This window comes from Hyaena hyaena, unplaced genomic scaffold, assembly GCF_003009895.1.
Source record: "Hyaena hyaena isolate Hyena2069 unplaced genomic scaffold, ASM300989v1 scaffold_549, whole genome shotgun sequence".
In the NCBI taxonomy this organism is placed as follows: domain Eukaryota; kingdom Metazoa; phylum Chordata; class Mammalia; order Carnivora; family Hyaenidae; genus Hyaena; species Hyaena hyaena.
The window spans coordinates 663,332-677,497 of NW_024081180.1; the positions used below are offsets into that span (position 1 = coordinate 663,332).

Genomic DNA, 14,166 nt, shown 5'->3' on the forward strand with positions numbered 1-14,166 from the left:
CCAGAGAGGCCCCTAGCCCTGTGCACCATGCAAAGACACAAAGAGAAGGTGCCACACATGAAGCAGAAAGTGAGTCCTCACTAGATACCAGATCTGCCAGCACCTTGGTCTTGGACTTGTAGCCTCCTAAAGTGTTATCTATAAACTAACCAATCTGATATTTTGTTATAGCAGCCCAAACAGACTAAGACAGGAAGGAAGTACCTCTATTGATTGCTTTTATATTCATTTCCCAAAGTGATTTAGTTCCCAAAATATTAAACCTGAAACAAATGATGCTCTTCTATAGTAATTGCTCTTTAAGTTTATCAATTTTTAATTCTTCTTTGTCAATTTGGCTTTTATTTATTACCTAATTGACTGGTTGTTTTGAAGAATGGAAAGAGTAGAGACAAGGAAACTGATACTTGCCCGGAATTTCAAATTGCTTAGGATTGCAGGAATGTCGATGACCAAACAATCTATTCTGGTGATTGTGGGAAGGATGATTTTTCATAATAAATTTAGAAATCTGGAGACCTAGAACAGCATGTTCTAATGGTCTCTTCTTTTCTATAAATAATACCATCTCAAATTTGATTGGATCATACAGATATACAAATTCTATTCTTTTCGCCCTAACATGTTTGTATATTAACCTATGCTTTAAACATTCCACAGTCAACAAGTGGAAATATTGGTTTATCCCAATAATTCATTTTTCTCCTTCTATTCTAAAAACTCCAACATTTAAAAGAGACTAGGATGGCAATCAAGAAAGCTAGATTTCATTTGCATGAAAATAACTCCCTTTCCTAAGGATTCTATTTCTCTATTTTTTTTTTTTTGAATCATAAACTATTCTCACTGATGGTTTGGATAAAACTAAAATCTATTTTCCTATAGCATTAGGTATATGCCTAAAGTGAGTCATAATCATTTTAAAAAAGTTCATTTATTTTTAGAGAGAGAGAGAGAGAGAGCGCAGAGGAGTGTCAGAGGGAGAGAAAGGGAGAGAGAGAATCCCTACCAGTCTTTGTGCTGTCAGTGCAGAGCTATATGAAGGGCTCAATAGCATGGACCGTGAGATCATGACCTGAGCTGAAATCAAAAGTTGGGTGCTCAATCCACTGAGCCACCCAGGTGCCCCACCATTTTTTTTTTTTTTTTTTACTATGGGAAAAAGATCAGTAGGAGCACTTAGTGATAAATAGGACCTACTTCTAAATAGTTACCACATGAGGAAATTTCCTTCGATGTTAAATACCAAGTGTTCTTATTTTTGTTTTCCTAGTTTCCTTTTGTTTTGTTTTTATTAAACTACTGCTTTAAGACGTGTAAATAATATTCTTTCCTTAGTTTTATATTAAGAGTAGAGGAACTTGCTAAATTATTTTCCAATGTATTCCTACATTAATTTTTAAATCATTGGGTAATATTTTTTCTTCTCAAGCTAGTCAACCAAAAAACATAAACAAGCAAGTACAGGACTGAAGTTGGGAAAGAGGCCAAAGGCTAGGGTGATTGACACTATCACCAGGGAGAGGCCAGTGTCCCAAGGCTAGAAGCATTTTTTTTTTTTTTTTTTTGCATAGCATTTTAGGGGAGAGGCAATGCATAGTTATCATAGAGTAGCTTTAAGGATGAAAATAAGACCCCTCCCTTCATTTCAGAATCAGAAGTTTTGTATTGTCTTCTCTTTTGCTTTCTTCCCTTCCCTTCCCTTCCCTTCCTTTCCCTTTCCCTTTCAAATACTGAGGCTGTCATGGCCAAATGCTTGACGGAGATGGTATAAAACTTCCTTCCTACCTCTTGGGAGGTTGGAAACAACCAAGAGTATGCATGATCTGGGGAGAGAGAACATGTACAGTACCATCAACTAACTCAAAAAGGTCCCTGGTATAGATTAAAAATTTCATTGTAGCTTATGTTTTTATGTCCGGGCACCACAAAATTTACAAAGTGAAGTGGTGGTGGTGACTCCTGCCCCATTTTTGACAAAGTTCCAATGATAACATTTAAAGAAAAATATGCCGAAGGAAAGTCTGCATGCTGCATTCTTAAATATGTGGTGACTTCAAGCATTAGTACTTTTATTAACTCCTTCTTGGGAAAAATATGAATAATTTCCTCTATGAGTAAAGTTTCCAGTGAGGCCAACAGTGTGAGGAATGAGGAAAGGCAATAAATCTGTTGTTGCAGCTAGTGACAGGCTAAAGACAATAGTAGCTTATATATATATATATATATATATATATATATAGTTTACAATTTCAAAATATTTATAAATGTGTTGTATTATTTTAATTTTATTATGGAGGTAGATACTCCTGTAAAATTTTTAATGAGCTGTTAAATTGTTTGAAAAAATCTATCTCTTATTTAAAATCTATTTGTGATGGAAATTTGATAGGGAGAACTAAAATAGTAACTGATATTAAAGTATAAAAGCCAGTTCATCAGTTAAACCTCAATTAACCATAAATCTTTGATAGTTAAATTTATTACTTATTCCACTTAGCTTAAAATTTTTCTAATACATACTTGCCAATTTTCTATTTTTAAAAGTAAAATGTAATCTTCAGTAGATGATTCAATATCTTTGATGGTCTCAAAATCAGTTTCAATAATATTTTTCATTGCATGCAACTGTAGATATAGAAGCATAAGATTATTTTTCAAGCTGTTGGTATATCATATTATTTTATGGTCATGCAATTCTGTCTTCTGAAATTATCATGTTGCCAATTTTCCCAGTGAATGGAATATTTTTGCTAGTTGAGTTTCTTTTAAAAATATATTTTGATGACTATAAATAAAAATGTTTACTATTTTTGGCCTCCTTTCTTCTTTCTTCCCTCCCTCCTTCCTTTTTCTTTCTTCCTTTTCCCTTCCTTTTCCTTCCCTTTCTTTTTTTAACCTGCTTATATGATGGATATGTGGACCTATGAAATGCTTGAGAGACAATATGGGTAAGAAAAGGGATGTGACAATTAAAATATTGATACTGAATGTCTAAAGTCGTGGGGAGAAAATGAGGTATTATCTGCAGGAAGTTGTTTTGGCAGTTCCATTAGCAAGAAAGACTTGTTGATGTTTCTTCCTGAATCATTTTAATTCTAAGCAGAAATTCAAGGAAAAGATGGTTGTATTGGCAAATACCCTGCTTACAGTGAATGAGAACTAAAATGACCATCAGTCCACAGGCATAAAGGGCTGCAGTAATCCATGACTTCCCCAAGGAGCCATACCTGCTGATCTGCTGTTCCTTTTCTGTTTAAACTTTGGTCTTTTCTGATGGCACATAATTCTCATTTCTCCTTACCTTCTGAACATACTTGCCTGCTCTCATCCACTTCCCCACCAGGTAGCCCACACACAGATACAGGCACACATATGCACCTTTATACACACATTCAGAGTTGAGCCTTATCCTGGGTTAAGGCCTCTGTGATTTGACTTCTTAGCTTCTTCTTCATGAGGTACTAATTCAGATCACAGAAAAATACTTCCATAGTGTGTGCCATGGACATTCTTGGAATTAATAATAAATATGATTTTAAAGGAATATGATCTAGGGGAAGGAGCATGGGCTTTGGAGTCAGCCAGAGCAAAGACTGACCTCGAGGCTTACTGGTTGCTACTTGCATGACTCTGGATACTTCCCTGTGCCCCAATTTCCTCATTTTTTTCTTCCAAGATTTTTTAAAAAATTTAAGGTAGTTAACATATTGTGTAGTATTGGTTTCAAGAGTAGAATTTAGTGATTCATCACTTACATATAATACCCAGTGCTCATCACAACAAGTGCCCTCTTTAATGCCCATCACCCATGTAGCCTATCCCCCGCCTACCTCCTCCATCAAGTCTCAATTTGTTCTCTGTATTTAAGAGTCTCTTACGGCTTGCCTCCCTTTCTGTTTTTATATCATTTTATTTTTCCTTCCCTTCCCCTATGATCATGTGTTTTGTTTCTTAAATTCCACATATGAATGAAAAAAGGAGATCAAGAACTCAGACTGCTTTGGGGATAATTACAGAATATAATTTAGTCAAAGGGTAAATGGCTAGCACAAAGAAGCTACAATTCTATGAACTCTGATTATAAGAAGCAACAAATCAGCCTTAGAAAGAGGACTTTTCCCTCCTAATTTGCATAGAAATAGTTGCCATTGTTTTGAGAAAGTCTAGTCAGTTCTGCTATTAAAATATATTAATGGGAAAGACAGGGTGTCTTTATTTACACTAATTGATAAAATATGTATGCATACTGGAAAGAATAAGTAATTTCTCAGTTTTAAGAGGATTTAAGACAAACTTGTATTTTTAGTTATTATTATTGATTTAATTTCCATGATTCTTACATATATAACTTGAGATTACTACGTGTACACTTATATGGATATTATCACTTACCAGCAGTTAAGAAATAAAATTGATTTATATGTGTGACTTGTGAAATTAGTCATTACTTTTTTTTAAAGTAAAGGTGTAAACATTAAAAAAATATGTTTATTTATTGAGGGTAGAGAGGGGCAGAGAGAGAGGGAGAGAGAGAGAATCCCAAGCAGGCTTCACACTCAGTGCAGAGCCCAATGCAGGGCTTGATTGCATGACCATGAGATCATGACCCAAGCCCAAATCAAGAGTTGGATGCTCAGCCAACTGAGCCACCCAGGCTCCCCCAAATTAGTCATTACTTTTTTATTGTTATTTATTTATATACAGAATAGTTATTTTATATTGAGTGATGAAACTTTTAATTCTCCCAACAACTTTGCAAGGTAGGTGTTGCCATTTCCATTTTGCAGATGAAGAATGGAGGCTCTGAGAAACCATACAACTGGCTCAGGGTCACACAGGTTATTACCAGTTAAATAACAGAACTAAGATGTTAACCTAGACCACCTAACTTTAGCTAAGGAGAATGTCCCACTTTTTTTTGAGATCTCCCTTTGTGGAGAAATCTTGAAACTTTCTGGCATTAGTTGCATTTACATATTCCTTTTTTTCTTTCTCAGTGCTATTCATTTCAATATTTTAACAACAAGGAATGTGAACAACTTTTAAGTCAATAACATCAGACTTCAATCTGTGTCCTTTAAGAGCCTATAACCTGCATTTTTTTTGGGAAAAAGCAGAGTTGAAGAACCAAAGGACACTCCCAACTGAGGAGTACTCATTAAGGGCACCTTAAACTAACAGAGAGGTCACATGCTTCCCTGGCAGTGATCACCTCCAGCCGACTTCTCTCAGGTTGCACTTAAGAAATAGAAACCCAGAGCCATTGTGTTTTGCCAATGGTTAACACCTGGGACCAGAACCTAACTTTTGATGATAGAAAAGAGACTCTCCTCAGTTATAAAGCAGAATTTGGAGACCAGGAGTGTAGATCTGACGTAGGCAGATTAATATTGCTGTGCACTCACTCTCCATTCTCTGAATCGCGAATTTATTAGCCAGCCATTACCATCAACAGTTTACCAGTTCCCATAGACAGAATGATGGTAGAAAGCTAATGCATTCTGTGACTAATGTGGGAAATTTCCAGAAGGTGATCATGAGTTTTTGCTCAAAGGTGAGTAGGCTGCCAGTTTGAAGATCACAATGATTCAATGTTCTCAAGATCTATTACAGATACATTTAAAATTAATGTTGCCTTTGTCTTCATTATATTTCACCCAAGGTGTGTATATTAATGCTAATTTTTATTTTTCTTTTGTAATAATTCTAATTTTATTTAAGTGCTGCATCAGGGATTTAGATTATATGCTATTTTCTGGAGGATCTTGAGGTATAAGTCTTGAGTCAAAACACTTGGGAAGACATGATAGTCATTGTCACAACTTTTGCATCCTTGTTGACTTAAACCTTTTTCTAGCACCCCTTTTGCAGGCGTAGACATTCCCAGTAATTGGTTTTTGAAAGAATGGAGACAATGATAAACATAGAAAAAGACACAAATCATTTGCCCACTTAAGCTTGATTAGATAAATTGAGGACAAAGATGGTGTCTGAAACCATCCAAAAGTTCTAGAACATGGGAATATGCTTCCATTTAATGTGGTTTTCTAGGAAAATGTTTATTTCTCCTTGGTGATATAAGTAGTAGTTGAAAATAGAATTTTTTGTGCACATTGGGAATTGATCTAGTTGATTGAAACACTTATCTCATGCAGACTAGGAAAGAAAACACCAGAATAAGAAACAGAAATGCATCATTCAAAAATTTTATATCTTGGAAGACAAAAAAAGAAGTGAAAAACGAATTAAGGCAAGCAGTCCACATGAACAGTACAGTTGGTAGGAAAAGAGTGACCAGAGACAGGCAGCCAGAAGCCAGATTCATTGCCAATTCTTCAGAAACCATGATCTTTAGAGGGCTGGGCAGTGTAGTGGGCAGACCAGCCATGCATCCTTCCATTACAACAGGAAGGTTAAGGTGGGTCATGAGCTCCTGAACTGCTTGCTCAGAGATGCCTCCTCTTGCCCTGGGCTGGCTGTGTCCTCTGTGAAACACTGGTGAGGCCTTCAGCTAGGGTGACTTCAATCCCCAAAAGAGATCCACAGACTGAGAAAATACGGAGAAGAAAAGGCCAAATGTTCAAGTTGCAGGAGGAACTAACATACAAGGAAAGATGCTAATTTCTAAGCAATGAAAGGGGAGCAGTGAAATAATTTTGGGAAGCCTATGCATCTGTGGTAGAATTTTGTTGAGTAAGAGAAAAGTTGAAAAAATATCTCCTAATATTCTATAAGTAAATCTCTAAGTACTTACATAAAGGTGGATTCAAAAAGCAAACACTGAGAAAAGTAATATGTTCATATTACATAGGATACAGAATCCTCTTTCCTAATTCACGAGTCTGTAAGAGTTACAGCTTTCCAATAAAAACAAACAATGAAACAAAATGAGCAAAACTTTAAAAACTATCAACAAATATATTTATTGTGGTGGCTTCCCCCCTACTAGATACACCTCGTTAGAAAGTAGGATCCCTTTTCGTTCCAGGTGGACCATTAAGCAGGTAATAAAATTGTTTTTCTCTCAGAAAACACATGACTTTGCAAACATGTTCTATTCTCCTGGCTTTAGTCTTTGTTTTCTATGAAATCAGAATTTTCTTCTAATAAGTATGATTTTGTTTTTGGAAGTTACAGGTACATGTTTACAGATTTATATAACCCAAGGGGTAGCAGAGGCTGAACCACACAGTGCTGACACAGATTGGAGACCTGTTCCCAGTAATCACAACCCTTCACAGTCTTGTAAAGCACGGAAGTCATCTCCAACGCTATGGTTTCTTCCACATTTTGCCTTTCTCCAATCCCACAGGGTGTCCTTAACTCTGGTGTGCACTCTCACGTTTCTTGCAGAAGGACAGGGTGAGGGCAATAGAACCAATCTTAACATGGTTGTTTCTATAGTGAGGATTCCTAGGATTCCAAGTGCCAGGCCCTACTCTCTGAGCACTCTCTAGATCTCCTGGAAAAAAAACAACAACACTGTTCTTTGAAAGATGTTTCTCTTCCCTGATCTCCTATATTACTTTGAAGGGATACTGCATTTTTGAATTTGCAGAACTATCTTTCGCTTCTTAAAGCAATAGCTTGAACAATTATTTTTATAGGGAAAAGGTGTTGCTTCTCCAGATGTCATCATTATGTTGTTACATCTTATAGCCTATTGATAGTTATGTACAAGATTTCTTGTCTCTCAGAAATGCACAGAAGCAAGTAAGATAACCATTTGAAAACATCCCTTCTTTGAACTTTTGGCTCTTTGTTGTTAACTACGCTTGTATGAAGATTATAGCAACTATTTGGAATGTTGTTTAGACTGAGCAGTAACTGACACGTTGTCCATTTGTGGTCGTAATGGCTAGAGCACCTGTCCTGGGCATCTGGTTGAGATAGCAGCATCATGAGTTTACAACAATCTCATGGGACCCTCTAATGTACAGTGCTGACTGATACCGATTTCTGTTGTTTGTCTTGGACCCTTCGCTTCTTCTGCTGCTGTTTGTCTTTGTTTTCTCGCTGTTCTGGAGTTTCTCTGCTGGGTTCCAGACCTTTGTTATCAGGTATTGCGTCCTTACTTTCTTCTTTATTAAGTTTTTTTCTTTTCCTCTCCCTTTCTTTTTTTCCTAAAATGAAAGAATACACCTTTAAAAATATATTCAATTATGCACTCTTTGGTTATTCTAAGTTTTAAAAAATGAGTTAAATTTTTCTGTTGCGTATCATACCCATAGATGCCAAATATCTACTATTTAATTTTTTTTGCTTTTATTATTTATTTTTGAGAGACAGAGAGAAGGAGTGTGTGTGTGTGTGTGTGTGTGTGTGTGAGGGGAGGAGGGATAGAGAGGGGGAGAGAGACACAGAATCTGAAACAGATTCCAGGCTCTGAGCTGTCAGCACAAAGTCTGACGCAGAGCCTGAACTCACAAACCGCGAGATCATGACTTAAACTGACGTTGAACACTCAACTGACTGAGCCCCCAGGCGCACCCTAAATATCTCCTATTTAAATCACTCAACTACTTTTTATTATGTCTGTCTTATATTTTAAGAAATGTAAGCAGGAAGCACAAAACATAAGGAAGCAATGGATATATGGTAGTTCTGAATAGTAGAGGGCTCTATAGTTAAAGTTTGATAACTATTTTACATGATAGTTGTGAATATTTACTATAACATTTTGAGTACATTTCTTGCCATATAAGAAATTTTAATTGTATTTTGTTATCTGGCTCCTATTTAAGCCACTATTTTGTATTAAAAATTTTCCAAGTAGCAGTTACATATTTGCAGTTTGCTGATATAACTGCATGCCATCTATTAAAAGAGAACTGGTTTGCATAACAAATATGCAAATCCCAGGATAACAGTACCTTATTTCAACACAAATGTTTATATGTTGAAATTAATTTCCTTTGCAATTACATGCAGGGGTGGTGGTAACTATAACTTGTCAATAACCCTATGGTATAAGCTACAAAAGCAGAACATTGTGTCTCTATCAATCAAATGAGCAAATATTTATTGGATATGCACTGGATTCCATGGAGGTCTCTGCTCTTGAACTGGGTTTGAAATATAGATTTAGTTAAGAGTCACAGTATGGAGCATTTTAAAAAGCGAGTCAACACGATTTTAAGGTTTGGATGTGGAAAGACATACTGCAAGGGAACCTAGAGCCAGGGCAGAGAACTGAGTTTCATTCTGTTGGTATTGGAAAATTGCTAAGAGTTTTAGGGGAAGAAAGTAATCTGAGCAAAGTGCATGAGACTTGCACCAAATTGGATAGACTGTTTTTGTTTATTTCTAGACAGCAAATTAACTGTCTATTATCATGTAAACATTATACACACACACACACATTCTAAAGTGCCAAATAATTTCTGAGGGAATGGTTTTAGTAACGTCCATTACTACCTATATCCCAATGAGAAAGTACTGAATTAAATCAAAATCATAGGAAATGAAAACTAGGAAACTACTAACTCCTTGATGTGGGACAAATTCTAATAATGCATATCCCTACAACTGAGATGTATAAAATTTGAAATTAGTATCTGTCTGTAAAGAATCATGTTGGACAAAAATATTCTGGAGACTTTATTTGCATGAGAGAACCAAAATATTTTCATGTCCTGAAATAGGCTACAAATATTGAATTCAGTGGTTTGGCTTTCTTTTTCTTGAGCTCTGGTTACAGAATCCTAGGGAGCAGTATTATTAATACTGCATATGTATCCTTAGCCAACACAGTCTCCTTGGATTAATGATTTTATGCCACAACTAGCTTTGTCTGAGACTATATTTATAAAACCTTCCAACTGATTTATGAAAACCTGCCTCGTTGGGCTCGACATAGTGCACCTCCAAATTCTAAACTCTAAATAGACAGTTAACAAAAATTCAGACCACTGTAAGGCAGTCAAATTGTTTTGGATATGAACAAAAAATGTTAAAGAGTTGAGTATTATGCCTAGAGCTGAGCTAGTGGTACACTGATTCACCAATTCCATTATTCTTTTCACTTAAAAGAATATTGTTGGATTTATAAAGTTTCTGTGGAAGGAATCCAGGGTTTCCCCCCCCTCGTTCTGGCTTTAATTATTACACCTTTGAAGTGTTAACGTGAACTTGGTAACATAACAGAGAAAACTGAAGAGTAAGTTTACCTTCTTGAATATGTTGCCTAATGTAACTTTCATGAAAACTGTACAAACTGAAAGAGAGAAGTGCTGGTTTTCATGATATGTGCCTGGTTTTCAGAAGGACATGGCTGCAAAGGTTAGATTACATAATATTTCCATTTGAGGAGCATTTTGGAGGTGTTCAAGTTCAACTGTAAAAAAATCGTCGGTGAAAATCATTCCAGAATTCCATAAAAACTACTGACCCCAAACAAAATTTTTATGGAAATTATCCAAAAGTTAGTGTTTGACATTGTTTTCTTGGTGATGGTCCAACATCTTACAGCTGTGATCTTAACCATAATGTCCCGGACACATAAGAAATATATTGTTTCTTTCTTGGTTACAGATTGATTTATATGGTTTTTAGCCACGAGTGACAACATACTCAACTTACAGTGCATTTCTGCTTATTAGCAAACTGATATGATTATTTCTTAAGACAGGCAGAAACATTTTTGGAAGTAGCTTGAAATTCAGTATTATAGTTTTATTATCCAAGGAATAACTATTTAGTCTGGGCGGTGAGTGTAAGGGGAGGCTCTAGTAAAGCAACAGGAAACTAGCACATTGTACATTGTTGTTGCCCAACAGAGGGTGATTGCACAATAGAAAAATGGGATTATTATTTTTTACATGCCATGTGTTAGTGGTTGGAAACACTAACTACCCTTTTGCATAAATAATATATTTTCTTCTTGTCCAAGAAATAAAATAGAAATGAAGAAAAGTGGCTGCAGTCCATTAAAAATCATGTGCAATTGGGGAAATTTTGTAAGGTTTTCATTAAAGGGGACGTTTTTCTATTCTGATGACTTTTTACTGATGTGACCAATAGTTATTTTTATACTTTTTTTTGGATAATTTTGCAACCTAGGCATTCCAGTTATCACAATATGTTTGTGTTTTGCCATTCACCACTTATGCATGTGTACACACACACACACACACATACACACACACACATACACACAGAGGCATCGGAATTGGATTGTAGGGTGTTCTAATGATTAAAAGAATGGTCATCATCCCTTGATGTTCCAGGTATGAGGGTGGTGTTAGATAGACACTGTCCAAGAGAAATTACTATTAGCAATCAAGTATACTCTGAGCCTTTGCAGAGAAGCAATATTATGCAAATATTTGTCTAACAATGCTGTTTTTAAAGTCAGAAAAACACAGTGTTCAAATTCTAGGCCTGTCACCAATGAGTTGTGTGGCTTTTGGCAATTTTTTGATATCTGTCAGGATTAGTTCTCTGATATTTAACATATGGATAATCATTACTACCTGCTAAATGTTGTAAAGATTACGTGAGATAAAGCACTTAGCATAGGGCCTGGCACACATTAATCATGGGAGAAATAAAAGCTAATGTTATTAACTCATTACACAAATGTGAATTAAGCCTCTACTCCATGTCAAAAAGTGCACTAAAACTTGGGGATACAAATGAGATATGGCTACGGGCATAACAATTATAGTTACAAGCTAATGCTAAAATAGAGGGAGGCATGAACAAGATCCTACTGGGAGCACACAAGGAAAGCACTGAACTCTGCCAATGGAGATTGAAAAAAATTCCCTAGACGGGGTGATGTTTCAGCTGAGCCTTAAAGAATGAATGAAGATTTGCCAGGTCTCGGAGGGTAAAAGGGCATGTCAGGCAGTGAACAATATTGTCAATGAAGGCATGCAAGGACATGGTGGATCTGGGGAGCTGAAAAAGTAAACTCCCTTGGTTTGATCAGAGTCTATATATAGGACATTACTCAGAGAAGCTGGAACGATATACAGGACTCAATTGCCATGTTGGGAGTTTGTCCTGAGGATCAGTGATACTGAAAACTGGAAAAGGGCAAGAATCAGAATCTGAGAGCAAGGCAGAACTTGGATGTTTCCGTGACTAGTTTACAAAAGACCAATGGCATATTCTGACATGTGACATTAATTCTTATTTCAGGGACACTTTTGAAAGTAATTAGAATCCATAGAGGGAGTGGAGGCAGTGACAGGTATTTATTTTTGAGCCTTAAGCTTTAAAAGAGTAGCTAAAATCCCTGTGCATACCATCTAGCCACATATAATTTAAGATTTCATTGCAAACCAGTATCATGTAATTGAATACATGATTGATATTTTTGTGGTAATGAAATTATTTCTTATTAATACAGAAATATAGAGTCATTTATCTAAGCACTTCCTAGGGCCTTCTGCAGTCCAGTTTTCCAAGAATAGATGAGTTTGAAAAATACATATTCCTAGGCCCCACCCTGGAGATTATGATTCAGTAGGTCCTATGATAGGCCCAGAACCTATAGTGAATAATAAGTTCACCCCTAGTTTATTCTGATGTGCAGCCACAATTAAGAACCATGGCCGTAGGGGCACCTGGGTGACTCAGTTGGTTAAGTGTCCGACTTTGGCTCAGGTCATGATCTTGCAGTTAGTGAGTTTGAGCCTTGTGTCCGGCTCTAGGCTGACAGCTCGGAGCCCGGAGCCTGCTTCAGACTCTGTGTCTCCCTCTCTCTCTGCCCCTCTCCAGCTCATGCTGTCTCTCTCAGTCTCAAAAATAAATAATAAAATATTTTTAAAAATTAGAAAAAAAAACCATAGCTGTAGACTGAGAGGAGATCCACGTTTTCTAAATGTATACTCTTAGAAATTATTTCACATCACATGGTTTCTCATTTAATTTCTTATATATAAAGTATGTTTTTTTTTTTTTTTCACGTACTGTAGCTACTAATTTTTCAAGGCAAGTTTTCTGGTTAGGTGTATTTGGAATAGACACCTAGATTAGATACAAAATGAAAATTAGTTGCAGATTGTTTTTTAAAAGCCTGTTCAAATAGAAATGTAAAAAAGAATGAATAGAGAAGGGAATGGTCCTGAATTATTTTTCCTAAATTATGTATTACATATTTAAGTTCCGAGTGAATAATGAATACTATGGAAAATTCTCAATTATCTTTTAAAATGTAATAAGGTTATAAGTGAAATTTATATGAATATTAATTCACAATTTTCTGAATGTTTAGAGATGTCTGTGCAGAGGTCTTTATGAAAGCGGCTTCTTGGTGAATTTCTTGCAAGACATCACTAAGGGGAGCCATTGAGCTTTATGGAGCTCCCCTTCCAAGGAAAGTTGTTAAAAATTTTCTCCAAAAGCTAAAAATGTATCCCACACTCTAGACTGAGGTTTAAATATCAGTCTATAACTAAAAACAATTAGGTAAATATCCCCTTAAAATATAAAGTTTATTTCTAGGTCTTTTCTCTTTATTGGGTGTGGAATGAAGTTCAACTGGAAATGCATGGCTTTATACCTTAAAAAAGCACCAGTGGTGTGAAAATGGGGATAATCTGATGATTTTTAAATCTAGAATTGACCTGATTTTTATATAGAGAGGATGGAAATTCCAAATATTCATCTTTTTAGTTAATATATCACTGGGGAAATTTTGCAGAGGGGGAAATTGCTACAGTATAACTTCTCCAGCAATTATGATCTAGTAGGTAGATATATACTTAAAGGCTTTTGAATTGTGGGCTATACAAACACAGGACAGCCTGACCCACTGGTAAAGAACAGGGTTGAAAGTCAGAAGGCCAAATTCCTTGTCAGCTGTATTATTACCAAGTAGAATTAACTTGAGAAATGCATTCAAACCTTTTGTGTTTTGTTTGTTTTTTAAAAAATAAATTAAAATACTCATTTCCTTGCTATTATTTTAATCTAGGAGTTTATAACAAATATAGTGAAAATATAAAAGAATGGGTAGCTTTTAAAAAATAGGCACTTAAATTATCCAAATTGAAGTGTAAAGCTACCTGCATTATTTACTCTGTGGTTTAATACCTGAATTAATTTAATTGTATTTCTATTTAACTTCCAAGATGCTTCTGATTAATTATTCACATAAAAATAATTTGGCATAGCATTACAGACCCTACCAAATGCTGTTAATTTGGGAAA

General features: G+C 35.7%; 1 protein-coding gene across 1 annotated transcript in view; it reads right to left on the reverse strand.

Moving 5' to 3' along the window:
• Positions 1-6,200: 6,200 nt before the first annotated feature.
• Positions 6,201-14,166, reverse strand: part of RSPO3 (R-spondin 3) — an 86,596-nt gene continuing 78,630 nt past the window's right edge. The window contains exon 5 of the mRNA XM_039255848.1: positions 6,201-8,126. Coding sequence (XP_039111779.1) covers positions 7,933-8,126 — 194 coding nt within the window. The 3' untranslated portion in view covers positions 6,201-7,932. The remainder of the gene's footprint in view (positions 8,127-14,166) is intronic.